General features: G+C 53.9%; 1 protein-coding gene across 1 annotated transcript in view; it reads left to right on the top strand.

Annotated features, from left to right (window-relative positions):
- RNPEPL1 (arginyl aminopeptidase like 1) overlaps nt 1–14,841 on the top strand; it is a 35,298-nt gene extending 20,457 nt beyond the window's left edge. The window contains exons 2-11 of the mRNA XM_069089307.1: nt 3,216–3,356; nt 4,838–4,989; nt 7,029–7,145; nt 8,285–8,520; nt 9,586–9,699; nt 9,913–10,025; nt 10,669–10,777; nt 11,058–11,288; nt 11,647–11,789; nt 12,172–14,841. Of these exons, the coding sequence (XP_068945408.1) occupies nt 3,216–3,356; nt 4,838–4,989; nt 7,029–7,145; nt 8,285–8,520; nt 9,586–9,699; nt 9,913–10,025; nt 10,669–10,777; nt 11,058–11,288; nt 11,647–11,789; nt 12,172–12,450 (1,635 nt within the window). The 3' untranslated portion in view covers nt 12,451–14,841. The remainder of the gene's footprint in view (nt 1–3,215; nt 3,357–4,837; nt 4,990–7,028; nt 7,146–8,284; nt 8,521–9,585; nt 9,700–9,912; nt 10,026–10,668; nt 10,778–11,057; nt 11,289–11,646; nt 11,790–12,171) is intronic.
- Nucleotides 14,842–15,538: the final 697 nt, after the last annotated feature.

The raw sequence follows: 15,538 nt of genomic DNA, 5'->3' as shown, positions 1-15,538 counted from the left end.
ATACTATCACTGGGTGAAGCCATAGCCCTGGAAATCCAAGGTTACCTTCTGCCAACAACCCCAGTCTCCTGCTTCATTTTTCACTCTTATTGCTGTGAGGCTTAGCCTGACCTCCAGGACACCTCTGACGTTCCAGGAGCTCCTGGACCAGGCATGGGGACACAGGACTTTTGCACACTCTGGGTCACCCCTTCCATCCTCTGCATCTGGGACATCCTCTATGGATGGACAGGCAGCTTCCTTATTGTCTGGCACAGGGGTAGGAAACAGGATTGTTGAGTTGACCTTAATTGGATTGTTGGACACTTCTGCCTTAATTCAGCTAAGATATAGTGAGGGTTGTTTCCTTGTTTTGCCTTTCATTTTTTAATATCTTTCTTAGGAACTTGAGGGAAGAGTAATATTCAGATAACTCGCAGTGAGCATTTAGAGGCCGGCTTCACTGCCCTGTGGGATCCAGCCTCTGCTGGCGGCTCTCTGGTTTCCTGGCTGTCGAGCCACTCTCAAACTCTCTGCCGACTTCCAGTCTCCCATCGCTAGCTGCCTTTCAGATGCCTCAAACTGGATGTCTAGTAGACATCTTAAGCTAAGCATGTCCAAAACAGAACTCTATCTTTTTCCCTAAATCCTCTTCCTTTCCACCATCCCTATTACTGTAGAGGACACCCCCACCCTCCCAGTCCCTCACACTCCCAACCTAGGACTTACCCTGAACTCCTCACTCTTTCTTTCTTCCCATTCCAATATGGTGCCAAGGTGTGTCAGTTTCACCTTGGAGCGTCTCTTGTCCATTCCACCTTAGCACCATCTCTTGACTACACCTTCTCTCCTTGCATGGCCACCCCTCTTGTGCAGACATACTCTCATCACCTCATGCTGCTGGGAGAAGGGGGTATTTGCCTGCCCCCCATCTCTCCCCACTCCAATCCATCCCCCATTTAGCCACTAAAGGGGTTTTCTTAAAGCTCAAGTCTGACCGTGTCACCTAATAAACCCCAGTGACTCCCTCCCTGTCACTTCCAGAATCAAATATGAAGTTCTGTGCTTAGTGTTCAAAGCTCTTCATAACCTGTCCCCTCCTCCCTGTGCATTCTTCTTATGCCTCATTCCCCTACACATTTTCTTGGATCCAGTGACCCCGGCCTCCTGGCTGGTCCACAACAAGATCCTCCATCTTTCAGCTCTGGGCATTTCCTCTGTCTGTCCTGAATGCCTGCAATACTCTCTTCTCTGCTCCCAATGGCTGCCCCCCTTGGCTTTCTTTAAGTCCCAACTAAAATCCGATCTTTTGCTTCTCCAACCCCTCATTAATTCTAGTGCCTTCCCTCTTAAGTATTTTCTATGTATCTTGTATAGATTTGCTTGCACATTGTTTCCCCCATTGGATTGTAAACTCCTTGAGGGCAGGGACTATCTTTTGCCTTCTTTTGTACTCCTACTGCTTAGCAGAGTGCCTGGCATAGATGGAGATGTTTATTGACTGAAGCGAAGCCATGGTTTTATTCTTAATCTATGGTTTTATTGATTTATCGATAAACAAATGTTTATAGATTGATTGAAACCAACTTAATCAATGGTTTTTATCGATTTATTGATAAATGTCTGTTGATTGGAGTGAAGCCAACTTAACTGATGATTTGGGGGGAGTCCATGGTATCCCTTGAGAGTACTGGGGCTGCCCTAGGACTAGGCAGAGCCGCCATTGGCAAGCACGAGCCTCCCCAGGGTGGCTGGGTAGTTTTAGTTTGGTGTACATCTGGCCCCCTTAGGCTCTTAGAATTCAGGGTCTGGAGTTGGAAGGAACCTTTGAAGTATCTTATCTCCTCAATCTCCTCATTTTAAAGATGAAGAAACATACTCAGAAGTTGCATGACAGGCCAGGGTAGCCCCAGGAGGGGAGGGACAGGGTCCTTTAACTCCAAATCCACTTCATTCCCCTGACTTGAATGGGACAGGGCTTTCTTTGTCTAATTCTCAAGGAGCCCAGCACAGGGTCCCATGTAGGAAACTTGGATCCTGGTTGGCCCTCCCTCAGTGACTGTTACCCACCACAAAGCCTCCCTGTGCCTCAGGCTTCTCACCTGTAAAGTGGGATTTCTGACAAACCTGTTGGTCCACATTTCTCAAGCATCTCCTTTCTGTGGGGAGGCCTGGGTCCCCCTGTATGGAAACCAGATGGTCTGAAAGTACTTGGAAAGGCCAGAAGAAAGGAATTAAGAGCCAGCCTGTAGGAACAGACCCGGAGGCCCAGGGGCTCCAGGGCCATTAGGTATGATGACAAGGGAAGCCTGAAGAGTTAAGGGCTAACAGATTCCCTCTTGATGCCAAATGCACCGGCTCAGCCCTTCTCTTCTCCTGCCACCTCCTGTACCTTCTTGGGCCTTCCATCCTTGGTTCCTCTGCCCAGTCATGGGATACCTTTACCCTCTCCTACTCTCCTTCCCTTCTTTTAGGATGGGCCCTCATTTCTGTGTCTGGGCTCCCTCCAGGTTAGCAAACACTTTCCTCTTGAGCAACCCTAAGAAAGCAGGGAATTTTTTTTCACTCTCATTTTAAAGATGAGGACACTGAAGTTCAAGTGATTGGCCAGGGGCCACTAGCTAGCAATGGTTGGTCAGTTCTGGCCCTTGAACTCAGGTCTCCCACTCTACAATGAGCACTTGAGAGGTTGGGAAAGCAGATGTGTTGTCATGTGGCCTGAGGGTTGTGTAGGGAACTCCCTCCAATAGCATGGGTTGGCACCTCTTCCTCACACCCCAGTTTTAGACCATTGCCTAACCCATGGGGGTTGTGACTTGGCCAAGGCCACATGGCATTGGGCTGGTGACACCAAGGCCAGCCCTCTGCTGCTTACATTTATCCAGCTCCCTATGAGGGAGCCAGTGCCACAACCATGAGGGAGAGGGTATTGTCCCCATTTTACTGAAGGGGAAACTGAGGCTTATACATGACCTATGCTATCAACAAGACGCAGAGTGTGCCAGATCAAGAGGTGGAAGGGACTTCAGGCCATCTGGTCCAATCTCTTCATTTTACAGATGAGAAAACTGAAGGCTAATTCTCTAATCACCGAGGGGTGTTAGCTCAATGGCTGGGGTGGGTTTGAGCCTGGTGCAGCATAGCCTGGGATTTGCTGTAGCTGCCTAGTGGGTGCCCGAGGGGCCACCTGCTGGGGCAGACTCTGACCTTGCTGTCCTCCCTCCTGTCATCCCCAGATCTGGTGGCTGGATCCCGAGCTGACCTACAGCAATTCCAAGCCGTTCGTCTTCACCCAGGGCCACTCTGTGTGCAACCGCTCCTTCTTCCCCTGCTTCGACACGCCCGCAGTGAAATGCACATACTCTGCCACCGTCAAGGTGAGACTCGCCTCCTCCAGGAGGGTGGCCAGGGTGCTTGGGACAGACCTGGGCGGTGAGAACCACCCCCTGCTTCCTGTGAGTGCCCACAGCTCATCATGCTACAGAGGAGGAGATTGAGAAGGAAGGTTCTGTGAAGTGGGATCCTAAGTTTGGGGAAGGAAGCCTCTTGGCAGAGTGTTGGAGGGGGGGAAGAATTGTCTCCTCCACTGCCCTCATTTTACAGCTGGGGAAACTGAGGCCCTGGGAAGGGAAGTGACTTGAACTAGAGGATTTTATCCATTGCTAGAAGGGCCTGAGAGGTCATCTAGTCCAATTCCTCTATGTTATAGAGGAGGAGATAGAATCTGAGGTCACATAGGTAGTTAAATAGCAAAACTGAGATTTGTATTTCTTCCTTTTTTTTTGGAAGGGCAGTTGGGGTTAAGTGACTTGCCCAAGGTCACACTGCTAGTTAAGTGTTAAATGTTTGAGGCCAAATTTGAACTCAGGTCCTCCTGACTCCAGGGCTGGTGCTCTATTCACTGCACCACCTAGCTGCCCTGAGATTTGTATTTCTTAAGCAACAAGTGGGCCAGGCACTGTAAGAGAAAAATGAACACGATCCCTGCCCACAAGGGGCTTGCGTCCTTCTGGGGTGCCACAACATGGACCCAATAAGAAAACCCTAAGTACACACAGGAAAGCCAGCATGATCGCAGTGGGGCAGGAGCTCTCCCAGCTGGCAGCTGATCCAGGAGGTCTCTTGGAGGAGCTAGCACTGCCCGAGCTATGCTAGAGGGAAGTCAGGATTCCACAGGGCAGAGGTGGGGAGAGAGGGCATTCCTGGCAGGGGGCCCAGCCTCGGCAAAGTCATAGAGGCTGGAGATAGTGTTGGGGATGGGGAGGACAAGCCAGGTCAACTTTTCTGGAATGGAGACTGTGTAAAGGGGTGTGATAGGAAATGAGACTGGAAAGGGGGGGGCGTCAGGGGGAGTCTTTGGTGTGTCATTGGGGCCACCGTACGAGGCGTTCCTTTCCTCCAGGGGAGTCTGCCTTTGGTCCTTTTGTATGCCCAGTGCCCAACTGTGTCCTCCTCCCCTGGGCACCAGGTCTGTGGGTCAGTTCCCTGCTTTCCACCTCATGGGCCCAGACTTGGCCCCTTCAGCTTCCCATGGGCCAAGAGCTGGATGGTTTCCTGGAGCAGTTTCTTGTTAACCACAGGGTCCCCGAGACTCCCTGACTCGAGGCCTTCTCTCCTCCCCTAGTTACACCCTTCGTCCCTCCTGCCAAATTCCCTTGTGATGTCTGAACCGAAGGGCTGAGCTGGGGAGGAGGGACATCCGCCCCTCCCCCTGGCCTATGTGTACCTCCCAGGCCTCCCTCTGTCCTTCACGAGCCTGGAGGTGCCAGCCTGGGTCTCTGCTCAGAGGGATCTTGCTGGATGCCACTGCACAATTGCTCGGGCCAGCCCTGGACGGTCACCTGGCTTTGTCTTCCAGGCTCCCGCTGGGGTCCAGGTGCTGATGAGCGCCACCCAAAGTGCCTACCTGGAGAAGGAGGGCGTGTACCAGTTCCACATGGAGTATCCAGTGCCTGCCTACCTGGTGGCACTGGTGGCAGGAGAGCTTGTGCCAGCCGACATCGGGCCCAGGTGAGCAGACTTCCAAATGTGGGCTGGCAGGCTCAGACAGAGAGAAGGGAGCGCCTCGGAGCCGTTTGTTCCAATCCCCTCATTTTATGGAGGAGGAGACTGAGTTGGGGGGGGGGGGCTGCCTTGCCCAGGGTCGTACAAGCAGCAGAATGAGGTCATGGGACTCATTTAGAGAGGGAGGAAACTTCAAGGACATTTAATCCAAACTTGTTTTAAAGATGAGGAAATGGAGGCTGGGGATTTCCTCAAAGCCCCTCAGAAAAGGGATTTTAACCCTTCATGCCATGTGGGTGGTGTGGGGGGGAGTGCTGGAGGTGGAGCTGGGGAAAAGGAGCCCCGAGTCTGGATCCTGCTCAGACTCACTAGCAGTGTAGCCGACCATTAGCAAGTCTTAACCATAATGGGCCTCAGTCTCTTCATCTGTACAATGGGAGTCTGGCTTTTGGCCTTTGAGAGCCCTCCCAGCTCTAAATGCCTAAGCCTGTGAGCCGATGAACACAGGCCCTGTGCTGTCTTTTCTGGGGACCCAGGTTAGAGTGTGAGGCAGTGGACCCTGCATGGCCTAAAACCTGGGAAGGGGGAAATCTCACTGGGAAAGCAGACTCAGGGAAGATCAGGAAGAAGGGGAAATGTCTGGTGTGAGGTCAGGGCACAGGCAGTGGGCACCCTGGGTGATCAGCCACTGGGAGGGGGCTGGTTTCCCCTCTCTGAGGGGCATTGTTATCTTCTTTCTTTCACAAATGGGGAGCATCAAATCAGAGGTAAAAGTGGGGCAGGGAGGAAGGGACAAGGAGGGAACAGGAGGGGAGAGGATGGGCCAGGGAGGGAATGGGCTGGGCAGGGGACAGGCGGGGAGGGGGAGGGCCGGGGGGGGCTTGGGTGGGGGTGGGGGGGTGGAGGGGCAGGGAGGCTTGATGTGCCCCTTGGGGGCTTCCAGCTGGGTCTCCCAGATTCTTCCACCACCCTGCACCTCTGAACACTGGGATTCTTCCCTTCCCCTTTTTAGCACCTGGCACCAAAACATTCTCATTCCCCTGTTGTACATCCAGAGATCTGCCTGAGCTGGCAAGGCCCTGTGCCCCTTAGGGCCTCATTCCCTCTTATTTCCAAAGTGGCAGGAGGCTAATCTGACCAGACACCCTGTGCCAGTCACTTCCCTAGAGGGGAGGGCAGTTGACTTTCCTGGTGACCAGTGGGCGGTTTTCACAGGAGCCCTAACAGCTAGCTTGCTGGGAAGCCTACTGGGCTGTCTCTCTGGCCCTTCTTGGCCATACTCCCTGGGGAATGTGACTGGGCCTGGGGCCAGTACTAGCTGCAGGCCTAGCAACTGGTACCTAAGGAAGCACGGCAGGGCTGATAATTGTCTAGGGCTTGGAGGAGGGGATAGAGAACCCACCTAGGAATCAGGAAGGTCTGGGGTTCAGTACTGCCTCCGAATACCTACTGGCCAGGTGACCCTGAACAAATCCCTAAAACTCTGTGTTCTGAGGCTGCAGAAGATGGTGACCTGCCTTGATAGAGGGACTTTCTCATCTGGGAGGTCGCTGTCACAGTTCTGTGCCAAGTATAGCCCCTCTCCCCTCTTAAAGGTCAAGAAGGTGTTTCAGGTGCCAGACTTCCTTAGATCCACACACCAGCCCCACGGAAAGCTGACAGCTGATAAGCTTTTTTAAACACTCATTGTCCTTTGCACATTATTTCTTTCTCCTTTCCCCTCCCAGGCCCCCCCTCCCCCAGTTCCATGACACTAACCAAGATTGTAAAAAACAAATTCTGCCATTGTATGCAGCATTTCCCAGCCATAGCTCCCCACCTCTGCTAAGGAGGGAAAAAGGTGGAAAAAAACTCTTGCACTGGGGCCAAGTTTCTATGGCTGTGTTTATCCTCATTTGGCCCATGAGGGAACAGAATCTCCATGAGGTCAATGGCAGCAGGGCCAGCTGGCGTCTGAGGCAGGATTCAAACCCAGTGTCTTGGGGGATCTCTCGGCTCCCCTAGGGAGATGTGTGACCTCAAATCTTGCTTTTGCTTTCTGGCAGGAGCCGAGTGTGGGCTGAGCCGTGTTTGCTGTCCACGGCCACGAGCAAATTGTCTGGCCTGGTGGAGCAGTGGCTGAGCATAGCAGAGAAGCTGTACGGGCCCTACCTGTGGGGCAGGTGAGGGGGGCGCAGGGGAGAAGGGGGAGGGGCAGGGGAGAGGGAGGGGCCCCTTCTGGGGAGGAAGAGGGAGGGGGCATCTCCATCATGCAGCCCAAGGGGGATGGTTTTCCCTAAGGGGGATTGGCCACACAAATCCAATGAAAAGGTATCTTTTTAAAATGCATCTTAAATGGCACATCTTGTTTTTATATGGCCTCTGTTTCCCACTCTGCCCCTCTTCCCTTGTCCTCCTGGAGAACCATCACTTATAATGCCAAATCTGAAAGAAAGAAAAATAGCAAAACTCAGCAACACGGCCGAAATGCGCCATCTGATGCCTCATCATGCACCCATAGGCCCCCACCTCTTTAAAGAAGAGGGGTGGTGCATTCCCAGATCTCTTTTTTGGAATCAGCATAGTCCCAAATTCAAATTCAATACAACATTTATTAGGCACCTGCTATGTGTGTGGAACCCTGTGCAGAGCTCTGGGGGAAGGACGAAGTTGAGGAGAGACATGGGCCTTTGAAGTGCTCACAGTCTAAGGGGAAGCCAAGATCCAGGCCCAGGTGGTAAACATGGTAGAGAACCAGAGTGCCATGGAGGGGTACAGAACACTGCTCTGTGAGCTTGTAATAAGAATGATAGTGAGGGGCGGCTAGGTGTCACAGCGAATAGAGCACTGGCCCTGGAGTCAGGAGGACCTGAGTTCAAATCCAGCCTCAGACACTTAACACTTACTAGCAGTGTGACCTTGGGCAAGTCACTTAACCCCAATTGTCCTGCCTTCCCCCCTCCAAAAAGCAAAAATTAAAAAAATGATAGCCAACATATAGTGCCTACTATGTACTGAGCACTTTATAAATATTATCTAGTTTTACAACAACCATGGGAGGTAGGTGCTATTATTATCCCCATTTTACAGCTGGGGAAACTGAGGCAGAGAGAGGTTCAGTGACTTGTCCAGGGTCACACATAGAGCAAGTGACCAAAACCAGATTTCAGCTTGTGGCTCCCTGACTTCAGGCCAGGAGCACTAACTTTTAGCTTTTGCCTGAGGAAGCCTTCAGGGCCCAGAGAATCAAGGGTGTGGCTCCCAGGCTGAGCCTTCCTTTTGCCCCCTACATGGTGTGCAGGGTGTCCTCTCCTCTTTCCAGGTATGACATCGTCTTCCTCCCTCCCTCCTTCCCGATCGTGGCCATGGAGAACCCCTGCCTGACCTTCATCATCTCCTCCATCCTGGAGAGTGATGAGTTCCTCATCATTGACATCATTCATGAAGTGGCCCACAGCTGGTTTGGCAATGCGGTCACCAATGCCACATGGGAGGAGATGTGGCTGAGTGAGGGGCTGGCCACCTACGCTCAGCGTCGCATCACCACTGAGACCTACGGTAAGGCTGCTCGGGTGCTGGGGAGAGGAGACGGCGTGAACGTGGGTCCAGTAACTTCCCCAGAGGCCACAGGAGGGGCCTGAGCCAGACCATCCTTCTCCCTGTAACTCAGCTTCTCAGACTGGAATGTGCCCACCGGGGTTTGCCACTCGTGGGCCAGGACCTGATGGTGGGAGACAGAGACCCTAGCTCAGAGCAGGCTCTCCTTCCAGCAGCCTGGCCCATGGGCTTTGGGGTTTTTATTAACATTTTAATTCATCAGTTATTTATTTTTAACATTCTTTTTAAATTTGGAGTTCCAAATTCTCTCTCCCTCCCACACCCACTGAGAAGGAAAGCAATATGAAATCAGTTATACATGTGAAACGATGCAGAACATTTCCATGTTGGCCATCTATGGGCTTTTGACTGTTGCCAGCCTTGCCCTCCTCCCAAGTGTCTTCCACACAGCTGCCAAATTGGTATTCTTGATGACCGGGTCTGCTCAAGAAACCTCAATGGCTCCCAGCTGCCTTTGGAGTCAAGCTGGATTCTTCTGTTTGGCATTGAAGTCCTTGATGACCGGCCCATCTTTCCTGGCTTATTGCACGTTATGCCCCTGGTCACATGTTCTGACCCAGTAGGTCATTCCCTGTAGGCATCCCATCTCCATGCCTTGCACAGGCTGGACCCCCTGTTTAAAAGGCCCTTTCCTCTGGTGGGCTGCACCTTTTAGATTAGCCCACTTGCTTCCCAGTCCAAGTGTCAGCTCCTTCAGGAAGCTTGTCTTGACTCTGCTGGATGCTGTGGTCTCCTCCCTCCTCCTTCTGATAGCATGGCAGCTCCTGGGGGGCATCCAGGAGGCCATCCTTTTATCCTGTGTGCCCAGCCCTGTGTCTGCCACATGGCAGGTGCTTATTGAGTACATGAGCAAATGAATGAATGCATGATGTCCAGTCCTCCTAGGCCTGGACAGGATAGTGTGAACTGTTCCCTGCTGGGGCTGGTTTCTGCTTCTCCTCTGCCCCTGCCTGCACCCCCAGCCTGGGGTATGGTATGACCTACCATCTGTCCTCCCTGGCCTAGGTGCTGCCTTCACATGCCTGGAGACAGCGTTCCGCCTTGATGCCCTCCATCGACAGATGAAACTCCTTGGAGAGGACAACCCTGTCAGCAAGCTTCAGGTCAAACTGGAACCAGGTACCTGGCCCATGCTTCCCCTCACCCTCCACCCTGGCACTGACCATTGCCCACCCATCTGCCTCTGTTTTCCCAGCAGCCCATGTGTAGCTGGAGCTGGAGACATTGCAGGTTCTGTTCCTCTCCCCTTTCCACTTCCCGGGGGCAGGCCAGGGGTGGCAGCTTCCCAGCCCCAGTGGACGCCATCTTGGGTGACTGTTCTTTTCTTTTCAGGGGTGAATCCCAGCAACCTGATGAACCTGTTCACGTACGAGAAGGGATACTGCTTCGTCTACTACCTGTCGCAGCTCTGTGGAGACCCTCAGCACTTTGACTCCTTCCTTCGAGTTAGTGCCCTATTCTCTCCCTGCCCCTTTTCTCCCTACCAGCTTTGACTATAATCCCTAAGGGCAGTGAGCTATGGGAAGGACCAAGCACAGGGTATGGTGGACAGAGCCCTGCCTGAGGACCGGGGTCTGAACCCTAAGCCAGCCCAATCATCTTTCTGGGCCTCAGTTTCCTTCTTTGTGAAACCAGAGAACTGGACTCAGTGGTGGTGTATTCTGTGGCCCCTTCTGGCTTTAAGTCCTAGGTCCCTATGTAAACCCTTTGCTTCAGGGTCTCTAGGCCTGTCAAGGAGACCCATGGATTCCATTGAGTCCAAGCTGGGATTCAAGGCCTGGCCCAGTTTCTCAGGGCAGGAAGTGTTCCAGTTGGCTGAGCCATATTGGGACAGTCTCTCCCAGATTCCTCCTCAGACACCCACAGAGCAAACACCTCCCTTGGGGCTGGACTGGGCTAGTGCCGTGTAGCTGGGTGGGGTCTCAGGCTGGCCCTTGTAGATCTCAGGTGTGCGGGGTTGTCTATGTCCATGGCTCCCTCTCCTGAGGCCTGCCTTCTGTGCTCAGGGTGCACCCGCCTCCCCCTTTCCCTGCCCACTGAGACCCCAGGAGTCTTCTTCACTTTCCTGCCACACTCTGTCTCTCTCAGGCCTACGTGGAGAAGTACAAGTTCAGCAGTGTTGTTGCCCAAGATCTTCTGGATTCTTTCCTGAATTTCTTTCCTGAGCTGAAGGAGCAGAGTGTGGACAGCAAAGCAGGTAGGGAGCCAAGCCCTGATTTTCTGTGCTCAGCCCTTTCCTGAAGGGAGCTGTCCCTGGTGCTGATGGACCAAAGTCCAGGCACAGGCAACAAGGGGGAGGTGGAAGGCTTTCTGCTGTTGTGTAGCAGATGGGTGGAGAGCCCAGCAGGCTGGCCTCAGTGCCAGCCCAAAGGCTGGGCCCTTGATGGGTCCTGAGGCATCATTCAGAGGCAGTGCACGGCACAGCCCAGGCCCTTTGGGTCCTGTCTTCTTACTCACTTGCTGGATTATCCTTTCAGGGCTGGAGTTTGAGCGCTGGCTCAATGCCACGGGGCCTCCACTCGCTGAGCCAGATTTATCACAGGGCTCCAGCCTGACCAGGCCTGTGGAGACCCTCTTCCGGTTATGGACAGCAGAGCCTCTGGACCAGGCAGCCGCTTCTGCCAGCAGCATCGACATCACCAAGTGGAAAACGTTTCAGACTGTTCTCTTCCTGGATCGTCTTCTGGATGGGTCTCCACTGCCCCAGGGTGAGTACTGCAGGAAGTGGCCAGCACTGGCCAAGGAGCCCCACTGCCCCAGGTGAGCTCTGCCCAATGGTGAATGCTGGTTGGGTCCCCACTGCTCCCTGGTGGGTACTGCCTGGGGTGATTGGGGTTTCTACTGCTCTGTGGTATGTATTGGGGGGTCTCCAATGCCCAGGGTATGGGCACTGGCTGGGGGTGATGACTGGGGTCCTTGTTGGCCCAAGGTGCTGGTGGTTGAGGGTCACCAGGGACCAGAAATGAAGTCTGTGACCCCGAGATGTTGAATGTCCTGCCTGTCCTGACAAGGGTACCTGGGAAAGATTTTTTTTTTAACTGAGTCTTGTATGTCTGGCCTCCTCAGAAGTAGTAATGAGGCTCTCCAAGTGTTATTCCTCCCTGCTGGACTCCATGAATGCCGAGATCCGCATCCGATGGCTTCAAATTGTGGTCCGAAATGACTACTACCCAGACCTCTACAAAGTCCGGCGGTTCCTGGAGAGCCAGGTACCCAAGAGAGGCCTTAAAACACAGGATGTCCACTGGGAGGGGCCTTAGAAGGAAAGGTTAGAACCAGCACGAGCGGTCAGACTGCAGATGGGCAGAGATGAACAAGACCTTAGAATATAGACTCTGGGGGCAGGGAGGATCCCAGAGCATAGGGACGGACTGGAGCCCTGCCTGATGTCTTTGGGATGGGGCCTCCTAGTGAGAGTCTGTGTCCTGGGGGCATCTTCCCAGGGACTGGAGGCTTGCTGCTGAAGGCTCCCTCTAGTGGGCAGATGGGAAAGGCCAGGGGTAGGTGTCCCAAGCTGCTGGAGTGTACAGGCGAATGGCCCTGGCTGCACTTTACCTATGGGATGGCCATCCATGGCCTATTGTGTTACAGATGTCCCGTATGTACACCATCCCGCTCTATGAGGATCTCTGCACCGGTGCCCTCAAGTCCTTCGCCTTGGAGGTTTTCTACCAGACCCAGGGCCGGCTGCACCCCAACCTTCGTAAAACTATCCAGCAGATCCTGGCCCAGGGCCTGGCCTCTCCGGCCCCCACGGACACCCCCACCCTGGCCATTGCCACAGACACACCAGCCCTGCTGCTGGAGGACAAGCCCCCCGAAGCCACAAATGGTGCCATCTCTCTCAGGGACGTCAATGTGTCTGCCTAGCCCCACCCCCTCGTGCTGGGGCGGCTTCCTCTTGGTTTGGGACTGCTTGGCGGTTCCAGCTACCAAGTTGAATGTGCCTTCCCATGCCCATCCTGGATGGGGCTCTAGAAAGGGGTCCTGGAGTATTACAATGTCAGCCCTGCAGTGGGCATCCTGAAACCTCCCTGAACCCAGTCCAGGGGCTTGTGGGCAGGGCTCCCTGGTACTCTGAGAAGTCTGCCCAGCAGCCGTCCAGGGATGGGCTTTGGTCAAGGGGCAGTTGTCCACTTACCTCAGGGTTCTGGGTTGCTTAGGGGACTGGAGGGATTCTCTGTCCCTTGGGAAACAAGCAACCTCATTACCACTTCCTGGGATGGCATAAAGCTAGGAGGGTCTCCCGTAAAAGGACAAGACCACTTGAGCCTTGACCCTCCCCATCTGCCCCGAGTTTGCACTTGCAGAGTCTGCAACAGGGGGCTGTCCTCCTGGGAGGAGGGCCTGATGAGTGTCTCATGATGGGGCTTGGGGGCGCAGGAGAGGACCACCCTTCCCTTTCCCCTGCCCCCCCCCCTGGGCTGCTCCTGCAGGGATGCCCTGGAGCAGCCTTCAGGCTTGGTTTCTTACTCTCCCTCCTCCCCTCCCCTCTCCTCCTTGACCCTGACGACCACCACACTGTGCCTTACGTCTGCCCGAGAAGGCGTAGGATAAGCCTTTTTCTAGACATGATTCTCAGTTCCCAGGGACCCCCTGGAGTCCAGACTCCTGTCTCCCTTTCCTTCATTCCTGATTCTCCTTTGGGGACAACTTACAAGCCAGGATCAGGGGTGGGCTTTCTGTGCTGGGGCCAGGCCCATGGAGAGAGAGGTGGATAGGAGACTCCTAGAACCAGGCCCTTGCAGAGAGACTGCCAGAAGGCAGAGATGGTCAGCTGACCTGGAAGGGGGGTGGGACTCCCAACCTTTTCCCACCCCCACATCACCCAGGTGAGATATGAAGCCAGCAAGGCAGATTGAGGAGGGGACCTGAGAAGGGCAGGTGAGCATGCAAAAGGTCACAGAGGTGGATGGAGCAGGCAGAGGGGGTGGGAAGATGGTGGGCACCTTGCCAGCCAAGGTACCCTGAGGTTGAGGTAACCAGAGGGCTTGGTGGAGGCTGGGCCTCTTGCCTCCAGTGACAGATGATGGTGACTAAGCAGCCTGCCTTTTATCTCTCTGCACCTCGGCTTTAGCCCTGTCTGGGGGCCAGACTGGGACGGAAGCAATAAAGCCCCCCTAGGATAGGTCCCCATGGAACTCTTTCCCTCCCCCACCCCCACTTGCACCAATCCTGTGATGAATATTTGACTTCATTGCCCTATCTACAGGGAGATCATGTCAGGGAGGGGAACATGCAGCTTGGCCTTGCTGTTCCCCATCGAATAGAAACTGATTGGGGAGGTCCATCCTCCCCAGGGCCCCTGGCCTTACCACTGAGGGGTCCGAAGCCCCAGACACCACTTCTAGGGGCCGTGTCCCAACCAGGAGCGGCCACTGTGAAAGCCAGCCTTGAGCCCTGAAGGAGTACCCATCCCGCCACCAGCCTAGGAAGGAATTGGTAACATTGGCACGAAAGCCTTATGCTGTTCCCTGTCGGGTTGCGTCCATTCAGACTACACTTTGTGACCTTGTGCTCTCCATCTCCTAAGCCTGGCCCATCCTCACCCTCAGTAGTGGGGTTCAGTTCCTCCAGAGGAGCTGGGTGCCTTGTGTGGGGAGGGGGAGCAGACTGGATGCCCCTGTAAGCTCCTTCTTGTGATTAATCTGAGTGGAGAGGTTTTGCATTACTAATCACAGCTTCCTTCTTCACAGGGGACTTTTCTGACATGACCACTAAGATTGTGCAGCTGCTGCCTTGGGGAGGGGAGTGGGATGGGCAGTAGGGATTGGAAAGAGCAGAGAAAGGTCAGACTTGTGCCCTGCTCTGGAGGCCAGGCCGCTGGGGCATTGGCAGCTTCTCCGAGGCAGGGGATGAGTAGGGAAGGCTAAGGCAGGACAGGGGTGAGGAGTGCCCAAGCTGAAGTGGTCGGACGCAGCATACTGCCATAGCAGATGGCCTCAGGGTTTGGCGATGAGCTTTCCCCTCCGAATTCTTGTGATTCAGCAGGGGCTCATCCTTTCCCTAACCCTGCTTGCCCCAGACAGGAGGCCCTAGGAGTGTGATGGCCATCTTGGTCCCAGCATCGACCTTCCATTCCTGGTCAGACCTTTCAAGGGAGTAGACTTTGCTGCTCCCTCTCTCCTCCATCAATTCCTACTAGACTGTAAGCCCCATGAGGGCAGAGATTGTGTCTTATCAAAATTTTGTATCTCCCACAGAACCTAGTACCATGCTCTGCACACAGTTGGTGCTTAATAAATGTTGAGTTGAACACTTTCTTCATCCCTGGTCTTCCTGATGCTCTGAGGGACCCCCCTGCTCACTCCAGGGTTCCCAGAGGCTTCCCTTCTTTCCAGATTGAAGTTTTTCCATCTTCCTTCTCCCTGACCTCTGATGACTTTGGTATGGATCACTTTAGGATCAGATGAGTTCTGGAAAGTACACAGTGCCAGGAACATAGTAGGTGCTTAATAAATACTTGCCTTCCCTTCCCACTTCCTTAAGCTTTCATTGGCTTCTGAGATACCAGTATTCTAGCTCTGCTCCTGTGTCAGGCCTCAGATGTTAGCTGCAGCTTCTCTCGTCTCCAGGCTTGGGGGCCTCCCATGGCTCCAATCCTCAGCCATGGGCATTTCTTTTTTCACTCATTTCCGAGGTATTGAGGATGATGCAAAGTTGGGATAAAGGCTGGGGCTTGCCTTCACAGACAGCTTAGCATCTTGTAGGGAGATGGCATGCCAGCAAGGGCAGAGTGGCATGGAGAGCCACCTCAAATCCTGCCTGAGACCTTTATTGGCTGTGTGACCATGGACACATCACTGCCCTCTTAGCCTGTTTCTTCATAGTCATAGAAAGGGGGGAGGGAGGGAGAGGAGCAACAGGGCCATCTTCCTAACTGCTGTCCCTATCAAGTCGCTTGCCAATCCCTTTCCCATACAAATTGATTTTCCTAAAAGCATAGGTCTGACCTTGT

The sequence above is a fragment of the Petaurus breviceps genome, unplaced genomic scaffold (assembly GCF_028583685.1).
Source record: "Petaurus breviceps papuanus isolate PSGF00001 unplaced genomic scaffold, PetGlider_PUasm1.0 186, whole genome shotgun sequence".
NCBI lineage: Eukaryota > Metazoa > Chordata > Mammalia > Diprotodontia > Petauridae > Petaurus > Petaurus breviceps.
The sequence above is the reverse complement of the archived record's forward strand: the minus strand, read 5'-3'. Positions and strand labels throughout refer to the sequence as shown.